General features: G+C 44.4%; 2 protein-coding genes across 7 annotated transcripts in view; both read left to right on the top strand.

Moving 5' to 3' along the window:
* The window catches only part of LOC142590009 (uncharacterized), a 43,337-nt gene extending 35,370 nt beyond the window's left edge, over positions 1 to 7,967 (top strand). For 2 of the 3 annotated variants that reach the window (XM_075701816.1, XM_075701814.1), the window contains one exon: positions 4,402 to 7,967. In XM_075701816.1, the coding sequence (XP_075557931.1) occupies positions 4,402 to 5,297 (896 nt within the window). In that variant the 3' untranslated portion in view covers positions 5,298 to 7,967. Of the gene's footprint in view, positions 1 to 1,471; positions 1,591 to 4,401 lie in introns of all 3 variants that reach the window. The other variant, XM_075701817.1, reaches the window with a different exon arrangement.
* Positions 7,968 to 17,450: 9,483 nt separating this feature from the next.
* Positions 17,451 to 20,182, top strand: part of LOC142590020 (uncharacterized) — a 41,223-nt gene continuing 38,491 nt past the window's right edge. For 2 of the 4 annotated variants that reach the window (XM_075701842.1, XM_075701845.1), the window contains exons 1-2: positions 17,451 to 17,854; positions 18,317 to 18,523. In XM_075701842.1, coding sequence (XP_075557957.1) covers positions 18,331 to 18,523 — 193 coding nt within the window. In that variant the 5' untranslated portion in view covers positions 17,451 to 17,854; positions 18,317 to 18,330. The remainder of the gene's footprint in view (positions 17,855 to 18,316; positions 18,524 to 20,182) is intronic. The other 2 variants (XM_075701844.1, XM_075701843.1) reach the window with 2 other exon arrangements.

Genomic DNA, 20,182 nt, shown 5'->3' with positions numbered 1-20,182 from the left:
TTCCTGTAAAGGCACAACAAATAAATGTTTATCCATCAGGTATGCCCTCAAAAGGCTGAATGTGTGATAATATACCAAGTCATGATAAATTCTGATAATTAGATGACTTACTCAGCTGTATTGGTAATCTCCAAATATACTGCTGCCTATTTGAAGTTACGAATATATGTAGGCAATAGGCAACAAAGCCGGATATAGCATTGAGCAAAATAATTATGTTGATTGTAGAAATAATGTGGAAAAGGGAAAAAAAAAATATGCCACAGGCGTAGTCGTATCTTCTGGATTACCTGTGTAGTGCCTTACTTTATAGGGTTTTGTTTAATTATTTATTTAGCCCTTTGGACAATTAAACCATCCTCCCCCCAAGCAATGGGATGAAAAAGCTTAGTTGTAACTTGAACAGACAGGTGGTCATCGTATTATGTACAAAATGATTAGATACCTACATCCTGATGCACTGAAAACACTCCTATGTCTATTTAATGCCACGTGGACAGCTGGATATATTCCGTCTTCGTGGAATGAAGCCATAGTCATTCTAAGAGTTAAACAAGGCAAGGACCAGTCCTCAGCCACCAGCTGCACGCCAATAACCCTAACAAGCTGTCTGTGCAAACCGTATGAAAAAATAAACGAGCACTTAATCTGTTTCCTAGAAGATAACAAAACACTGGACCGCTTCCAGTGTAGCGTTTGAGATGGTAGTTCTGCAATAGATCACCTTGTTCACGTTGAGGCACAAATCAGAGATGTGTTTATACATAAGCAGTTTTTACTTTTGGTATTTCTAGGTCTAGAGAAAGCGTACAACATGACGCTTCGGGATTCTGCAAGATCTTTCCGCGATGGGGGTCTGTGGAAATATGTTAGACACAGTCGAAAGCTACTTGTCTAACCTCACATTTCGCATAGGAGTGGGCACTGCTTTATCTAGAACATTCACCCAGGTAGCTGGCATGCCGCAAACGGGTGTGCTTAGTTGAATGCTCTTTGTTGTAAAAATGAATTCCCTGTATATAGTCATTCCACGCACTATATTTTATTGTATATCTGTGACGTGCAGATAGGTTTCATATCATGTAATATTTCTATCTGCTAATGACAGGTGCCGCTTGTATTAAATAAATTGTCTGAATGGGCGAATGTAAATGGATTTAAAATGCAGAAAAGTACATGCATACTCATTTCAAACGAAAGAGTCGTGACACCAGTACCAAAACTCACGATCAATCGAGAGGAACTATCTGTGAGCAGCGAACACAAATTCCTGGGAATAGTTCTAGACTTTATCGTCCATCTTAGATGATCCTTTTAAGCATATTGTCACGCACAACATAGGGTAGTGATGGAAAATGCCTCCTGAACTTGTACAGGAGCCTTGTCCGCTCTCGCCTTGACTGTGGTGCTATAGTCTGTCATTCTGCAATGCCAAGCGCACTAAATATCCTATACTCCGTGTACCATTTAGGTATCTACCTCACGACTGGTGCCTTCAGGACAAGCCCTGTATTAAGCCACTATGTAGAATCAAACAAGTTGTCACTCCGTCTACAGAGGCCATATTCCAGCGTCACATATTATCTGAAGGTAAACGCGAATGCTGAACATCCTTGCTACACAACTGTAAACGATGAGTCCTGTGCCGTACTTTTTGAGCATCGGCCCACAGTGAGGGAGCCCTTCTTACTGCATGTGAGGAATTTCAATGAAGAAATGCGTGAGCCACTTCTAGAACACCATCGAATGCTTCCAGCAAAGCTGTCACCGCCGCGGCAATGGCAGCTTGTGGAATGTGACGTTGTTTGTTGAAGTCACTAATAGTGCTCTTGAGATGCACGTTTGAATCTACTTCCTTGAACTTTGGTCGAAGAACTGCTGTCAGGAGTTTTACACTGATGCATCAAATTCACAGGCTGACGTGTCTTATGCAGCAATCGGTCCTTTCTTTTTGGAGTCCGGCATATTGCATTGCCAAACCGGTATATTTATGGCTGAAGCCTATGCGCTATTGTCGGCTGTGAGGCACATTAAACAATTAAAGCTAGAGAGGCCAACTATACTTACAGACTCATTAAGCGCTGTCAAAGCTTTAGTATCACTACAAAAGCATTAAAGTCCTGTAATTAGTGACCTTTATAGACTCCTGGGCTCTGTTTATGCATGTAATCAGTGTGTCATATGCTGGGTGCCTGGGCACAGAGGCATCAAAGGTAATAACTCGCCGACGAAATAGCCACATCCACAATAACAAAAGATTTCAACTCATTCATAGCTGTTCCCGCCATAGATTTGAAACCTTTCCTTAAAAAAAATTAAACCCTGTTGGCAATGCATGAGAGATGCCCGAACCTCAATTAAATTTAATCTATTTAAAGCACAGTTAAGCACTTCCCTATTAATAATAATATCACGACAAACTGATGTGCTGTTATGTCGAGTAAGAGTAGGGCACACATACTGTACACACAACATCTTGTTGACTGGCGACGAACCTTCTACATGTGGCAGATGTGGTGAAATGCTGACCATCATCTATGCTCTTGTGGAATGTTGGGAAGCAGAAATTCACATGAAGAAACACTTTCCTTTAGCTTACCGACAGCGTATCCTGTTACATCCAGCACAGTTTCTTTGCAAAAACCCATTAGTCGACACCAAATTTTTCAATGACATCCTTACATTGCAAGTTATCAGTAAAAAAAATATGTAGGACAGCCTTTACCAGAGGCTGTTGCTGCATTAGGTACACCTTATATAGCATGTGCCTCCAGGCCCTTGCATTCAACATTTATTATCATAGCTCGCATCTCTGGTCATTGTTGTTTTAATACTTGTATATTTTATGCAAATTGAAGTGACTGATTTTCGGCCTATATACAGCCCTGCTACATTCACCATTCTATAGTACATTACTCCATCTCATAATCAATTCATTGAAAACCCATTGCCATGTGTATGGTGCACTTTGGCCATATCTGGCCCTTGCGCCATAAAACCCCATACATCAATCAATCAGTCGGGTTTCTTTAGACCATTATTTGCCCGTTTCAGCAATCATTTGCCACAATGTTGCGATGGCAGAGCACAAGGAGCAGAACATAATGCATGCCAAATAGTTTTCGCTTTGAGCGAAACTGCAACTGAAGATGTCGTACATTGTTAAGCCTATAAGGACGACACTGAATAAAGCTCAGCAAGTCAAATAGTCTTCTCGGATAAAGAATTTTGAGCTCACTAAAAAGAAGCTATATGGGCAAGTCGTTTCACCCTGAGAGGAGGCTGTTTTTGCAAACATTTGAGGGTTGTATGCAGTTATTTCTGGGGGTTATATACACGCAATTTTTAATGCGAAAGCAATATGTCCAGTACACGAAAATCTGCCAGCGGCAGCGGTGACACCGAGCAGTCGTGCTAAATATTGCCGATGGTGCAGAGTAAAAACACGTCAAAAATTCTCGCATTGACTTCAAATTTCTCAGGGAGGTTGCTGCAAACAAAGTAAATCGAGGGCTATGAAAAGAAAATTTTGTAAATTTCGGTCTTGGTGGGAAATTTTCCTGGGCCTCCGAGGAATGGGAAGAGCATGCTTCCCCGATGCCACAGTGGCTCCACGGTTCTGGTTGGCTAAAGGTGTGCCTTGTGCATGTGTCATTGCACATATCAAGTCTTACTAAAGGTGTGGCCTAATGTGTGCTTCAGTGGGCATGAGACGGTGCAGCCAATGGGAAGGAGGTGGACTATAACACTTTCGCATTCTGACAAGTAAGCACTCTTAAGCATCTCTGCCGAACCTATTAATCTCCTAGAAGTGTTGCATATTGTGTTTCTGGGCTCTTCTGAAAAGGGGCGCAGGTTCTATGTGTTAGCAGGTTATACACGGAAAATACTGCATGTCCTAGCTCGCACTGTACTATCTTAACTTATGAAAACATTGCCAAAGTTAGGCATGTGGTCAAGAAGAAACTGATTAATGAATTCTCACATGAAAAATTTTTCGTGCCAGCGAATCAGAAGTTTTGCATGTGCCAAATATTGCCTTCAGACCGCGAGTGCTCTTTTTAAAGGCTCGGAGAAGAAGCTAGGTCGAAGCTTTTTGACGCTGCCCTCTAAGGGTCGGAGAAATCTGCAGATGTCTTCGAACACTCCAGATTCTCTCACTCAGTAATTTTTCACCTTTCTGAAGAATAGTTTGTTCGGTTGGACTTCATAAACAAAGTCATGAAGCATTCAGATGCTGAAATATTGAGTAAATCAAATGGACCACTAGGCTTCATTTGTTCCACCATACCTGAAATCACCCTCAAGACCTCCCAAATGAAAAAAAAAAAAACTAAGCTCATCATGATAGTATCTGTGTCTTAAGCATTTCATAACATTACTTTTTTTCTATTTATGCAGCATCCAAGCCTTCTATTTCTTCATCAACAGCCAATGGTCACAATTCACCGCAGGGACCCCTCCGCCAAGATAATCTCTGTGACAATGAAGCTGATAAACTGTTTTGTCTGGAAGCACATGCCAGGGTCCGTACTGGCGAGCATCCTTTTAAGTGCCATTTATGCCCTATGAGCTTCTCCAAAAGAGACCTTCTAAAGAGGCACTTGTGTGTACATATGGGCAAGCGACCATTTCAATGTCCTTTATGCCTTCAAAGATTCTCGAAAAGGGCCAAGGTCAAGGAACACCTGCGCACCCACACAGGCGAGAAGCCATTTCAGTGCCCTTCATGCCCTCAATGTTTCTCGCATAAGTCCAGTATGAAAGACCACCTACGCACCCACACAGGTGAAAAGCCATGGCAGTGCCCTTCATGCCCTCGGTGCTTCGCAGTAAAGAGCCGCATAAAAGTCCACCTGCGCACCCACACAGGTGAGAAGCCATTTCAATGCCCTTCATGCCCTCGAAGTTTCTCGCATAAGTCCAACATGAAAGACCACCTGCGCACCCACACAGGCGAGAAGCCATTTCAGTGCCCTTCATGCCCTCAAAGCTTCTTGCGAAAGTCTGACCTGAAAACCCACCTGCGCACCCACACAGGTGAGAAGCCATTTCAGTGCCCTTCATGCACTCAGTGCTTCGCATTAAAGGCCAACCTGAAAGTCCACCTGCGCACCCACACAGGTGAGAAGCCATTTCAATGCCCTTCATGCCCTCAAAGTTTCTCACGTAAGTCCAGCATGAAAGACCATCTACGCACCCACACAGGCGAGAAGCCATTTCAATGCCCTTCATGTCCTCAAAGCTTCTCATATAAATCCAGCATGAAAAACCACTTGCGCACCCACACAGGTTAGAAGCCGTGGCGGTTCTTTCATTCCTTCGGAGCTGCTCGTATAAGTCCAGCATGAAAGACCACCTGCAAAACCACACAACGAGAAGCCAATTCAATGCCCTCTATGTCCTCAGAGCTTCTCACAAAAGCCAGACCTGAAAGACCACCTGCGCAACCACACAGGAGAGAAGCCATTTCAGTGGCCTTCATGCCCTCAAAGCTTCTCGCATAAGAACAGCATGAAGGAACACTTGCGAACCCAAACAGACGAGAAGCTATTTCGATGCCATTCATGCCCTCTGAGATTCTCGTGCAAGGCCAACATGAAGGAACAACTGGACACCCATGTAGGCGAGAAGCCATTTCATTGCCCTTCATACACTCAGAAATTCTCGCTGAAGAGTGCCATGAAGCAGCAACTGAGCATTCATACAGGTGACTGACCTTACTGTTCTGCCACCTGCTCCAAGTCCTTTGCACTTGCTGAGTACTTGAGCAGACATAAAGAGGACACAGCACCACCATGCAGTGGAGTGGGTCAGCAGGTATGTTGAACTTAAGTTAGAAATCTATAGATATGGAGAAAGCTACAGGGTGTTCTGCTGCATCAAGTAGGACAAGTGTCCCCATGTGCTCTTAATAGGGCCCTGGAATGCTTTTTGTGTGTTACCATATGTGCGCTAGATCTATACTCAGCATGTCATCAGACAACGAGCAAAAGAAATTATGGAAATCGACCCACACAAGCGCATTATCGCTCATAAAGAAATTCAAGATATACAGCACTAAGAAAACAAGAGTTAAGCTCAATCTCTGCTGCGATTTTAGCTGCTCTAAATTCCACATTTCACTTTGCTGTGACTTCATGTGGTGACGTCAACGAATAGCAGCAGGACATCAGCAAAAATCAGCACGCCAGAGTTGCCAAGTCTGCTCAGCCTTTTCATGACATACCCATGGCCTCCACGATCTCTTGACTGTACGCAGATGGGATAAATCCCACAATAGAACAGACAGATGCCATTGTAGCCGCACCACCACCAGAAAACAAGGAATAGCTTCGTTCTTTGCTCGGAGCTGTAAACTACTACAGTTAATTCCTGCCTCTAGTGTCTGCGCTGGCCCATCCCTTGTACAGACTACTGTGTTACAACCAGACATGGGTGTTGACAAGTGCCCACGAAAGATCCTTTGATGACATCAAACCTGTGCCAGCGGCAACAGAGGTCCAACAGAGCAGCATAGTGACACGTCTCACCAACAAAGGAAAAGTTTATTGCCGGAAAGTATGACTGTCACTTGAGTGAAACTACAGGAAGGAGTTCTGGAAATACCCGAGATGTGGTCATCAGCTGGTCATGAACACATTCACCACAGAAGGCCATACACAGAAATTTGAGCGCCTGGAGAAAACAAAGCTAAACTTATACATGCTCTTCTGACAAATATAGAAACGCATGGGTACAAGTTTACACCTACAGTGGTCTTACTGCTATATCTATCCTCCTTGTTACATCTGGCTGGTACTATCAGTGCGAGTAAATGTTGAGCTGCAATGTGGTAAAGCTCCCCAAGAACTTTCTCGTGAAAGCGATATGCTCAGTCCAAGCAATTGCTGGAAATTTCACATTGGGTTTGAGCAGGCTTCTTGTCACTTTGATTAATTATTTAGTCGGCAAATGCATCTTTCAGAAAATCTCTTGAACACCACTTCGCACTAAGGCATAAAATGTACGACATAAGGGCTAACGTGAACAAGGTTCTTGTCCAATTTTTTCAGGGTACCAGGTCACGGTGAAATCCAATACATAGGTGTGGTTCACTGTTGCACTTGTGCATTAAGGTGCGAAACTACTGCACATGATTTAGGTTTTTTTGCTATAAAACTATCGCACACTTTTCATCTCGTGTCACGTGCCCGAAAAGTAAATTTAGTGAATACGTGTGCGGCACCATGGAGAATACAGACACCAGGAAACATGACAGCACCAGAAAACATGACAGCGCCATGCTGACAAATGCAGCTACATATAGTATAACCACTTCAGCTGCTAGCAGAATGTGGTAGCAGTGTACTACTGGGCAAAGGCCGTCACTACCCTGAACGGTGGGATGCTGAAGGACACAGCCAATTGATGACTTACTTGGGCCAACATTTTGATACTTTTTTGCTAGATTTACTAGCCATAGAAGCTTCAAGTACGTACTTTATATAGTACAAAACTTCTTTCAGTCGAAACCTCCTGATAAATGTACTTTGTTAAATCATCAAAAAAGCCACATGATTTTCAGTGAAGCTAAGATAGGGTAACAAAAATATTTTGTTACATCGCTGGTTTTGTAAATTGAGATTTGCTATTTTAAGGTTTGTCTGTATTCACATTGTTGCTATGTAGCAGCTTTAGAATAATTGATGTTATCTTTAGGGGCTGTACTTCTGTATATATTTCCTACATCTGCGTGACTAATTCTTTCAGTATTATTCTTTTTTTTTTTGCATATGAACTTTTCCTGTTAGGCTCATGTATTCGTTGCCTCTAGGTTCTGCTATGTCTGGTGTTATCCTGGAGACTCTGATATTGTTCTATTTATGCTTCTTCTTTCCACAAATAAGTACTTGTTTACAGCAATTGATTTTTAAGGAGTTTACTTGGCGTTGGAGGACCAAATAAATGCCTGTGTTTAATGAGTGTTCATTGTCTGTTCTTGTTATTTTAGTACTCTCATGACAGCATGCAATGCAGTTATTTTAGCATTTAATTCTATTTGTGGCTCCAAAAGAAGTGATGGCCAGCATTGCTAAGCCCAGTGGAGGGAGGGAGAGAGAGATATGGGGCCGCATGCCGGCTTGTGAGAGTGAGGATGATGTGGCGTCACGACGATGCCCTTTCCCCTCGCGCAACTCCTGGTGCCTGTTCACCTGCTCTGTTCCATCGCGGCACGCTCTTGAGGCACTTGTCGCAGCCAATGGGATTTTAGATGCCGTTTCGCTGAGACTATAGACACCAGCTTTTTCGCTCAATGCACAATTCGATGCTTCCTCATAAATAATCTCTAGAGAATAACAATGACATGTTTATGTTGAGCTCACGTTCGCGCTTCGTCTGCAAGGTCTGCCCGACCCATGTACTCTCGGTACCGGGGCCAATGCTGTACTGTGCAAGGCACGCAACCACGGAGCAATCGCAAAGCTCAGGTGATAGGCAAAGCAAAAGCGGTGTTTTAAACATGCACCCTTAGAGTGCCACTATATTACAACCTGCTGATCCGCGCACGGCAAGGTGCCCACACAGTTGCATTTCCCACATGGCCGTGCTATGCTAGCGTGTGGCTGATAGTAAGAATGGGTAATCGAAAGACTGCTCCCGAATGCCTATAACCATTTCAAGTCCGTGGCACTTTCATGTTCTGCTTTGAATGAATGCGTGCGGTATTGTGGTTCCCTCAGATTTTTTCTTGCCCAATGCACGTAACGTGTACTTTCACAGCAGGGCTCGGTGTGTTTAGACTAAAGCAATGTCATTTTAATTTTGCTCGCCACTCATGGCGTCTGTAGCTTCTTTGGTTACACAGTACTTTGGTTATAAAGTACAGCAAGTCTAGTTAACAAATTTTATTAGGATATGAGGTTTTATATTTTTTTTTTCAATTGAGAGCTTGGTTAAAACGAAATTACTTGAATAAATCAAGCAACATACCATAAAATCGATGCAAGAGCAAAAAAATTGGAGGACGCTTAAGCTTCGCCTTCAAGAGTGAAACGCGACAGCGTTCTCGTCGACCCGCCAAGGGGTGTAACACAATGCGCTACGGCGCAGCGATCACTTACGAGGCGCCCCGCATCGGACTTTGCACCCACCAATCATGCGGTGAGCGTCGAGCAACGCAGCGTTCGGCGCGGCAACGAAACGTGTGCCTGAGCAAGCGGAACGAACCAAAGAACTCGGTGTCTCGGAGGGAGAAACGATCTACACCAGCCAAACGTCGTGATCGGCACGGGCAGAGAGATATATAGTGATCTAAACAAAGGAAGGACGCTTGATTCTGCAACCCGTGGGGGAGCACGGCGAAGCGTTGTCAGGGGAGAGGGAGTAGGGGACGCGCCTCGCACCGGTCCCCGCACAGCCCCAATGCGCGCGTGGCGCGCCACCTGTCGGGGCAGCGCCGTACATTGAGAGGAGGGGGTCTTCTGTGTTTGCCGCAAGATGACTGCGTGTGCGGAAAGCGCAGAAGAAATGTAGCGGAAACGCACTTCGCTACTCGAGTAACTGCAACTTCTGTAAGTTACATGCTCATAATTACCGATATACACCGCAGTATAGCTTTCTACGGCACGTTTCTAAGACAACACCGCATTCACTAGAGGCGCTTTTGTACCACTTTGAGGCATCGGACTCGTGGCTGAGTGGTAGCGTCTCCGCCTCACACTCCGGAGACCCTGGTTCGATTCCCTCGCGGCCCATGTTGCAAGTTGTTTTTATATATACATTGCCTGCCGGGATTTTTCGCTCACGGCCACCCCGCGGACGCCGACACCGGCTTTTCTGCGACACGAGCTCCTTAACGCTGTCGCGTTAAGTTATCACTTTTGCCTACGTTCACACTTATTGTAGCAGTTGAGCATGTGCTTTGCCTTCCCTGGAGAAACAATTAAGCATTCTTAAAAGCTATACGGCAATGATACTAAAATCACCAGAACTCAATTAAACCTACTATATCCGCATTTTGCTTTTTAATTACTGTAAGTCAGGCAAAACAGTTGATTCTAGGTTTTCATTGCTCATAAATGTGACAGCTAGAGTATCGAACGGCATCTGATATAGTGCAACAAAAACAAGGATACAAGAAGTGGAACACACATAATTTGGCACTTGTGTCTGTCATTTCTGCTTGTGACCATGTTTTTGCTGCACTACACTACATTCCATGATTGACCAAGAAGCCCACATTGTCACCCTTGTAGAGAACAGAAAATTTCGTTAGATTGAGATTTGAATGTGTTTACCTTATTGGGGGGGGGGGGGGCGTAGCTCCTCGAATCGCAATGTCCGGATCATTCATGGGTGCAATTTTTTTTTTTTTGCCAATTCTGTCCAGTATAGCGGCATCGAAAAAAACCACAGAAACTGAGCTCATGTCAATTGATGCTACTTACCCTATGTTACTTCAGTTCACTCAATCAGACTGCAGAGTACTACACATGACATATTTATTAAAAGGACCATGCAGAGGCAATTTTTGGCACATGATCAATGCTCTGTTGTGTTAGCAATGGTGAAGTAATTGTTTTGTTTTAATCCTTGAACACTGGTAAAGGAAGCATTACTTGTAGGGGTGGACGAATATTTGAAGTTTTTCATATGAATAGTCTATTTCACGCTAAGTATTTGTATGCTAAAATGATTAACTATTTGTCATTTTTGATTATGTAAAACTAGCCAAATATATTGCAATAACCAGGTGTGAAAGTTGTTACTGTTGTCCCTCTGCTAACATGTATCACAGATTATCAGAAAAGAAACGACAAAAGTTTTTGAAGCAACACAGAAACAAAATGGGTAATGCAAGCTTTGTTTGTTAATGCACATGGTATGGCATGGTAATATAAATTGGACGCCAACCACAAAAATGAAAAATAAGAGATTGTTCTAGTGGAGCTTTGTTCACAATTGTGGTGAGCAAGGCTCTGATGTGTGAGCCGTTACATCTCATATCTTCTGTTTTTGTGGATGGTGTCTAATTTTCAACTGCTTATTATTTGCATTCATCTAGTCCTAAAGAGGTGGTGACATATTTGGAGTACTAATCTTTCCATTTTGTTTTAATTGCTGAGTTTTTTTTATGTAACTTCATGCACCACACAAGTTCAACACATGCATTTTCATTCTTTCAAGGACATCACCACTAGTGGAGGGTATTCTGTGCTAACACAATTATTTTGATATTTCCAGTAAACATGCAGTCCTCGTAAAAAGTACCTAAATAATTTTAGCCAATGCAGTTATTCATCAAACGTGTAGTCTGCATCAACTTCTAGCATGACTCGTTCTTGGCAAACTTGTGAACCAACAAATTTGAGCATGCAGTCTCCCCCCTCCATATCTGTTTCGATGAAGGCTTCCCTTTTGGAGCACTTAGTATCCAGCCCTGTTTCCCGTGGTTACCACTATGTTGGTGACAGAAATACTATGTTAGAGAGCTGGGGGTAGCTAGGGGTTGGTGTGGGGGGGGGGGGGCATTCTGTAAGTGTACACCTAGTGGACAAGTCCATTTCACTGCTGATGAAGTGCTGATTAGTTGGGGGTGCCTGCCTCATTCTCATGCGTACCTCAGCCGAACCAATCAGAACTTCAGCAGCAGATGAAGTGGACATTTCCACTAAGTGGACACTTACAGAATACACTCCCTGTGCTCTGTCCCATGTTTCCGTCCTTCGCCATGTATTCTACTCAGTAAACTAATTTTTCAGCATGTTGGTGACCTTGATCTTCCAATAGCTCAACACCTAAATAGGTATGCACTATAAATAAGGCACTCTAAACCCAAGCAGTGAGGTTAGCGATTGAAACTGTTGTGTACCATAGAGGTTCAACCAATGGCTTCACCCTAGCTTTCTAAGTTAGCTTTACTGAACTTTCAATGTAGACAAGGCAGAATATAAAGACATACTAGCATTCTTCTAATGTGCTACACTCCCTCTGCTTTCTCGTGTTATTACAATCAGTCTATGTAACCCAAATGAAGTAAAACAAAAAAGGGAATTGTGACACTAAATTCATTTCACTGCATCATTTTTAAAAGTATAGCGAGATTCTTTAATTGCATTACAAGTTGTTACTTTTGTTTCCATCTTAACTTATTTTTCATGCTCCAAATAGGGCTACCACTGTTCCCTCATCCACAGTTATCAATGTGTTATGGCAGCTTCGGAAGCTATCTGAACTGAGTAATCGCTACATATTGCATAAATTCTCAAAACATTTTTACAGCTGCCTTTAACGTCTATAGTTTCTCATTAAAGCCATCATATCTCTTGTGACCACCACTAAATATCTTGTTTTCATGTATACCTAACCTGAAAGATGGGTGCTTTGTAGTGCTAGTATGCTCTGTCTGAGCATATTGTTTTACGCGAAAATTGCTGACATACAACTCTGACAAATGCTGCATCAAGCATTGATGTTTGCTATTTCGCCTTCTACTTCAATTTTACTGAATGTATACATTTTACCAGTGCACCAGGAGAAAGGGCTCAGCGCTGTTGCTGAAAATGCTCACGAGAACTTATCACGATCAATTCCCCATATAATTGGTTTTGCTGGAAAATACAGGGATACAAGCATAAATAAACAACGAGAAGTGTGGGTAGAAACACTTTATTTACAGCAGACTTCTTTTTCTATCCATTTATCTTCTCTCACACCATGATACATACTGTTAAAGGCTGTAGTAATGCATAGCTTGAATGAACCAACACCAGCTACACATACTGGAACTGTTGAACATGGCAATGTAAGTTAGGTTCATGCACAGCAGATTCATGTGCTAAATGCATTCACTCTTGATTCTAGGCAAGATAAATAAAAAGAAGGTATGTAAAGAAAAATGCTCTGTTTGATTTAGAGTCGGGCTTGTAGGACGATCGGAGGAACTTGGGGCGACAGGACTAGTCGAGCAGGATTTATTTACAGTATTTACATTTGATTATGAGATACATCGACAGTCTAGTGTGGCTCCCAAATGGAGCACACAAGAAGAAGCATACAGAAAACAGCTTACGAGCACACAGCTCACGAGTACATTGACGAGCACAGAGCACGACGACGAGCACACTCTAGCCGCCGACAACAGCTGGTTATATCCACTTCGTGTTCCCTAGATCCCTAGGTGAGGCAAAACGTTCGACGGCATCGTAAACAAGCCGCCTTTCTGCGGGACGGTTTACACACGCACGTACGCACTTTCACTGCACTCGAAGCTGACCTTCGCAACGCGGCCGTCGTGTTGTCCATTGTCCTGCGTCCCCGTAGCCAGGTGGTCACGCCCGACCCCAGCCGCGGACCTCGCACAGTGGCCTCCGCCGCTGCCAATTGTCTGGCGTCTTCAAAGAGCCGTGAAGAGGCACCGCAATGTACTTCCTTCCAGGAAATCCCCCTGCTTCAGACGAACCGTGAAGGCGTTGGCGATTTCACTAACAATAGCTGATCGCGTTTAGTCATGCGGCGCCGAGGGGTTGTTGACACGGCACCTCGCGGCCCTTGCGAAACGAGTCACCGCGGCAGGTGTTGAAGGCTTCCACGGTATCTTCGGGGAAGCTCGCCACGCTCGCAGCTGCAGCTGGCTGCGAAAACTTGCATGTTGCCACCACGGCAGCCCATTCCTAACGGCTCCCTGATTAGCTATGGCTATGTATATATATATATATAAGTGCGCTCACATTTGGACAGAAGCCGAGCGCAGCTGCAGTGAACAAGAAAACTTATACAGCATTTAAGATCTAGGATGTAAATGTGCTAGAGATTTTTATTAAAGGATATCAAAGGTGATGCATACTTAAACTGGTCTCTGCTAATACTGGTAATACTATGCGTTGCCTAGTTTTATAAAATGTGCCCTACCACTGGCCTCCCGAGGTAAGGCTACTGCCCAGTTGCAAGTGCAAATCGCTCAATTATGTCTAGGGCACACTTGAGCAAAAAGCAGACAAAACAGTGCCGCTGAAAATGCCCCTGAGGCTTCAACAAAGCAGATAAAAGCCTGCTAGGATTGAATCAAGAGAATTGTGTGTTTTGAGTCTAGGTGTGCACACCTTGCAGTTGTTCATAGGTGCTATTTAAAATATTTTACCTACTTCAGCTAGTTCTTGGTTTCAGGCAAAAAAAAAAAAGGTAATGTATTGTGCATAATTTCCACCATTACATACCCAAACTACCCAAACCCAGGGTACCACAGGTCTGATTTCTGATACCTGATTTCTTTTAGGAAATCTACGTACCCTCTAAAAAAATCTTCACAGCAGCTTAACCCGAACCTCTCTTCAGGAAAGCCATCACACTGGTCTTTGAACAATCATTACGCAGTGACTCCTTGTGATCTGATTTTATGCACGTCAGCACCTTACAAAGAGGAAAATTTAACAATGGCAGTATGACAGATACACAACAAAGCAAAAGGATATAAAGCATGACACATACAGCCATCAATGTTCATGTCTTCATTTCAATGCAGATGTCTTTAGCAGTGAATATGTCTTCATTATACCGAGTGTCATATCACAAAAGCGAAGGGCAAAGGTATTTGCATTCTAAACTGACAAATGTGCTCTAGTATGTTTCACCGCAATACACAATGTGTTTTCCAGTGAAGCATGTTAATAGCGACAAGGGTGAACATGTCACCTATGGTTTCGGGTATGTGTCCTGCAGTGAGGCATACGGTAATCCATACTTATAGTGACAAGAGCTAACCTGGCATGTGTGCCTTTAACCAACGAAAGTTGTCAAAACATCATCCTCCGGCGAAAATCTGCTTTGCTGAGATTAGAACAATACATTCTTTGCTGACTGAAACCCTACATTCCCGATTCGCGTGAACCCTTCGCAATATCGGCATGCTTCATCGTAATGCGCAAATAATGATGGTCGAATAGGCTTGTGCAAACGTTTTGACAAGGGAGCTTGCCTGCATCAGGGCAACTGCTTTCCTTGGCAGTTTTCACGCAGGTGAGTCTCCCCCATTTCAAACAGAATTAGCTGGTGGCAAAGCGACGTACCGACAAGCGTTTGGTAGTGGCTGGTAGAGAAGCAAGAGTAAAAAGTTACAAGTATGCTATTCGATTAGACATACAGATTGTCTTACGGTGAAACATAGCATGGGTGGATGCAAAGCAGCTCCTCGAGAGGAACGCTGATCTGGCTAGTTACGAACTTCCACGTGAGCGAGTGAGTACCCCGCGTTTGGTGGTCTCCCAGTGACAAAATGACATTGATTGTGTTGTAAATGGGTGGCGACACTACTGGTGAAGAAGCGTCGTTTAGCTTTCGAAAACTGCGAAATGACGTAGCTATTGAAGAACTATAAACAGTTCAGAGAAAAAAAAATCACCGCCCAAGCACTCCCTAACCAGCGAAGCTGAGACGTGCGGCCCCAGTGGTTATCACCGGGTTAATCCCGACGGTTCATTAAACGACGGCTCGATTGCGGAATTCTCGGTATGCAGTTGCTGCTTGCTCGTTACACGGCACACTAGGTCCGTACGTACCACACAGTAAACTAAACAAGCTTCAGGAGATCACGTACCTGGTGCAGGTCATGCACAGACACTCATATCCGAACGCCTACGTATATACTCGCACATTTATCCGGACAGAGTAACTCCGTACTGTCACCTGTGCGGCGAGCTATAGCTTCGCTAAGTCGCATCTCTGGGACTGTGAGGAGGACCCCAGCCCCTCTTCATCCAAACCCCTGGCCTCTCCCTCGCCTTCATCGTGGGAGGAAGTGCTGCTTTGCATCAGCCCAGGCGTGCAACTCCGATCCGTGGAGCGAGCCGAAGAGGTCGCCGTCACGCATCGCCTGGCGGCCATCTGGCCTACCCGACGAGCATATGAATTAGCTCCCCACTCTAACGAATAAAGTTGTCTCTCGCTCTTGCGCTAGGCTGCAAGAGCCTGTTCTTGTGCCCGGGCTACAGCATCGGCGCAGCATTAGACAAGTTCATTCTCGGTTCTCCTCGCGGCCTTGCTGATCGAAAGCTGCCTGCTCCTAAGGAGTACGTATTACGTGTGGCCTACCCATTTCGGAGCGGGAGAGAAACTGCTGTGCGCGCGCTCGGCTACGACGGAGAGTAACGATGTCAATACTGGTGCAGCTAATCCAACATGGCTAATCGCGCGTAACTATGTCACCTTTTTTTTGTGCATGCGCATGGGGTTGCACCGGAGGAGTTCCCGGCGACTCGCCCGACAGGCGGACGAATCGGCTAGCCATATACAGCTTCGCTCTAAAAGTGACCCGCGTGAACATTTGCTTACGAGGTGGACGAAACAACGGGCCAAAGTGCCACAACCACGTCCGAAATAGCTCTGAAGGTCTGCCAGTACACTTATTAGGCGCCTCGGCGCGCGTACTGTGACAGGAGACGGCGGATACGCGTGTACATCATTAAGGAACACATACTCTTACAGTAAAAGACGTTGTGGGGCTAGTTGGTGCATAGCTTTCATTAGGTGAAGCGCCAATAGTGACGGCACACAAGAAGGAATACATACAGGACAAGGCGCGCCTTGTCCTGTCTGTATTCCTTCTTGTGTGCCGTCACTATTGGCACTTCACCTAATGAAAACATACTCTTATGTCTAATGACAGTGGCCCCTTTTCACTTTTAGCATGCTTCACTGCACTACTTGTGAGTATGCTTCACCGCTAACGGACAACTACTGCGGCGAAGCTGACTTTAGGAATCCGACTTATGCAGCATTTCTTACTCGGTACCAGGCTTGGCAAAGTTTAACCACACTTACTGCATTAATTTCGTTTGTTCTTTTTAACTTTCATATCACAGAGACAGACCCTGCACCACGCAGTAGCAGGGTGATGCCACGTCTTAATCCTTTTAGCTGCGTTGTGCAGCAGGCACGACGCCAATGGCTGCTGTTGGGAAACGTCAAGCGATGCTCTTCCGCGCAATGATGCCATTTGTCTCATTAAAGAAAATGCAGGTGATGATTAAATGAGCTGAAAGAAAGCTGTGAAAAAAGCAGTAGCAAATTTAAAGCTGATTAAAGCGACAAAACAAGCGCGCTATAACACGATCTGGCGGAACAGCTCCTCATGCCAGTTTTTTTTTTACGTCCTCGTTCTCTAGCGCATCCTTCCCTGAAAAAGATTACTGAATAGTTTTATGAACGCAATGGCGATCATGACGGAGGCAATGCCACGGTCTCCACGGCCCACTCTACAGGCCGATTGCAATTTGACGTGGCCATGAGGCAAACTATGCGCGCAATATACTTAACTGTAACGCATCAAGCGGGTGACAGCCCCAACCTTTTCTGTGGAAATGTCAACATAGAATAAAGAAACATGTCAATAACGCACGCTGTAAGTGGGCATGCAGCCGGCAGTGCACAAATAGGCGGATGTGACGTCATAATGTAGACGTTCTGCTAGACCGCTTTTGTCTGCTGTGACCTTGTTGCAGCAGTCGAGGCCCAACTTTCTGTAACTGCATTCAATGTAGAGCCGTTGCACTGTGTCTACCGTTCGTGATTTGTTTAAATCAGATAGGTGCATCTGCGCTACGGCTGAGATATTATATTAAATATGTCCCTTTCTTGCATTATAGCCAATAATAGCCAATCCTCAGCCATAGCTGTAACTTTTGATCTATCCAGCTCTAGCTTCTGCGTCTCTTCATTCAAAATTCAAAATGCTCTAGCTTTACCGCAGCAAGCGGATGCTTATTATTCGTTGTTGTTGTGCCTCGCGTTCTAAGGCATCGCAGTCGTACTACTACCACTGTGTAAGGTACAGTTTCCTTTCTGGTATGTGCTACCGCAACGCATCTGGAAAAAAAAGGTGAGAGTAAATCAGTATGGAAGTGCTTTAGATGAGAGTACTTTTAGGAGTTTTGTACAATGGTATTGTATGATTACCTGTTCTTTTGCTGACACTTGTCGGAAAGATAGCGAATTCGTGCTGTATAAGACGGTCTCAAAATGCGAGCTAGCGCGCAACAGTTGCCGCCGTCTCGCAGAAGTCGCAGATCCACCTATTCCTGCCTTCGATAAGCACTGCTGCAGTTCATATGCGTTGTCCTTCGTTGAAACAATAGAGTGTCACTGTTAGTAAGGCACAACACGCATGTGTTAAGTCGCGATGTAAAAAAAGGTGGCACCTCCCACGCGTCAACGCATATACATATGCACTGAAACGTTAGGGCTGCAAATGCTGTTCCGTGCGTCTCTTTTTTTACGCACCTTTATTCTCATGTTCTCTATGCTATAACAGCACTGCAATCACTCCAATTATTTTGTGCAGGCTTCACAAATGCGATGAGCCTAGCTGAAAGTATCACTGCCAAAACGGCATGCCACGCCCCTTCCATCGTCATCGGTCAGGTCGAGGTTGGCACACAGTGCAGCTTCCCTCTGGTTGACAAGTCTGTTGGGTGCTCCTTCAGGGCAGGCAGCGAGTCGAGGAGCGTGCAGACTACAGAGACTGTGGATCAATCATACTCCACTACAGGTAGGCAGTGACCGGCACTTCCCTTACATTTGCTTGTTTGTGCGAGTTTGTGGTAAACAGCCAAGTTTGCCTACTTGGTACGAGTTGCTCAAGTGTGTATGAAATTATGCTGCCGAAGACATATTAGTTGGTTTGTGATTCTTGTCTGAATTCTGATTGGGGGCAAAACGCAAAAATACTGCTGTATTGAGCACACTGAAGCACCTTAGGTGGTAGAGCTTAATCCAGAGCCCGTTTGCCTTGGTGTTGTTGTAGCCCTTACGATAACGTTAAACCCAGTGAGTATCTTAGTTATGCCTAAGCCGGTGTATTAGTGTAAAAACGGGAATGTATATCAATGCATAATGTAAGTTGACCCCTGTGTTTGTGGTAAATTAAATTCAAACAAAATTCTTTAATGCAGTTAACTACATAGTTTGTTTTATCAATATGCTCAGTCACTGAGAGAGGTGAGAACCACACCGGAACTGTCGGGATTCTCGTTCTGAGACAGCTTTGAGTCACGACATTCCCGCAGCACATGACTAAGCAAAACTAGGCATGCGAAACACTGCCATCAGGCAATGAGCAGCATGTACTGGGCATCTGAGGTGCACGCCAGCTATCACTTTAGCTGACCTGTAGGTCTTTTCTGGTGATTGCTGGGCATAGTCGTTTTGATCCTCTCCAGTCGATGGCAGCTTCAGTTCTTTTGCACAGTGTTTTCAGACTGTAGTGGTCGACGAGGCCTCTTCTGTACCACAAGTTTATCTCAGAGGACAGTTGTTCTTTAGCAGTACTCTTGTTACAATGTGCTAAAACCTCGTCCACCTTTGCCAATGTGAAAAGTCAAGCCTTTTCACTTTGAGAAGTGAGACACTAGTGAGGAAACTGCATTGCCTTTGCAATGAATTGAACCTGCGTTCATCGGTAAATCTCATGCACAGTGCTCACAGAGAAATTCCACCGCACTGTCCTCACGTTCACTGTCAACAGGGTAGTCGTTGAGCAACAAAGCTTCCAGTTAAAATCGACATTTACACTGTTTCTAATTGTGTTCACAGAAACCGGACGGTGCACTGCCACAATACTGCTGTACACTTCCACCTATGTTATCACATTGTTTGCAAAGGCAATAATGAAGTCATACCTAGAGATGGCATTTTTGCACCTGTAGCTATATTAACACATGTTGGCACAAAGGTTGCAGAGTTGGCGTGTTGTCCACAGGAACGAAAAAATGATGACTCTTTCTAAATTTTGACTACTACAAACAGGAAAACTTCCTTATTTTGATTCACAGTAAACATGGCAAACACAGGAAGAGTGTGCTATGGGATCGAATCCCGGCCACGGCGGCTGCATTTCGATGGAGGCAAAATGCGAAAACACCCGTGTACTTAGATTTAGGCGCACGTTAAAGAACCCCAGGTGGTCAAAATTTCCGGAGTCCTCCACTACGGCGTGCCTCATAATCAGAAAGTGGTTTTGGCACGTAAAACCCCATAATTAAAAAAAGTGCGCTAAAGGCGTTTTGCAACACCTGACCAAGGCCCAGCCTCTCCTTGATAATTCAGTCACATGCTGTTGGAGCATAAGATTTCCGAAATGGCTTACAGTATATTTACTGGCACTAAGTAAAATTCATATCTGTTCTTTGTCGCAGCATAAATATAATAC

This window comes from Dermacentor variabilis, chromosome 8, assembly GCF_050947875.1.
Source record: "Dermacentor variabilis isolate Ectoservices chromosome 8, ASM5094787v1, whole genome shotgun sequence".
Taxonomy (NCBI): Eukaryota; Metazoa; Arthropoda; class Arachnida; order Ixodida; family Ixodidae; genus Dermacentor; species Dermacentor variabilis.
This window is presented reverse-complemented; position numbering and strand designations above follow the sequence as displayed.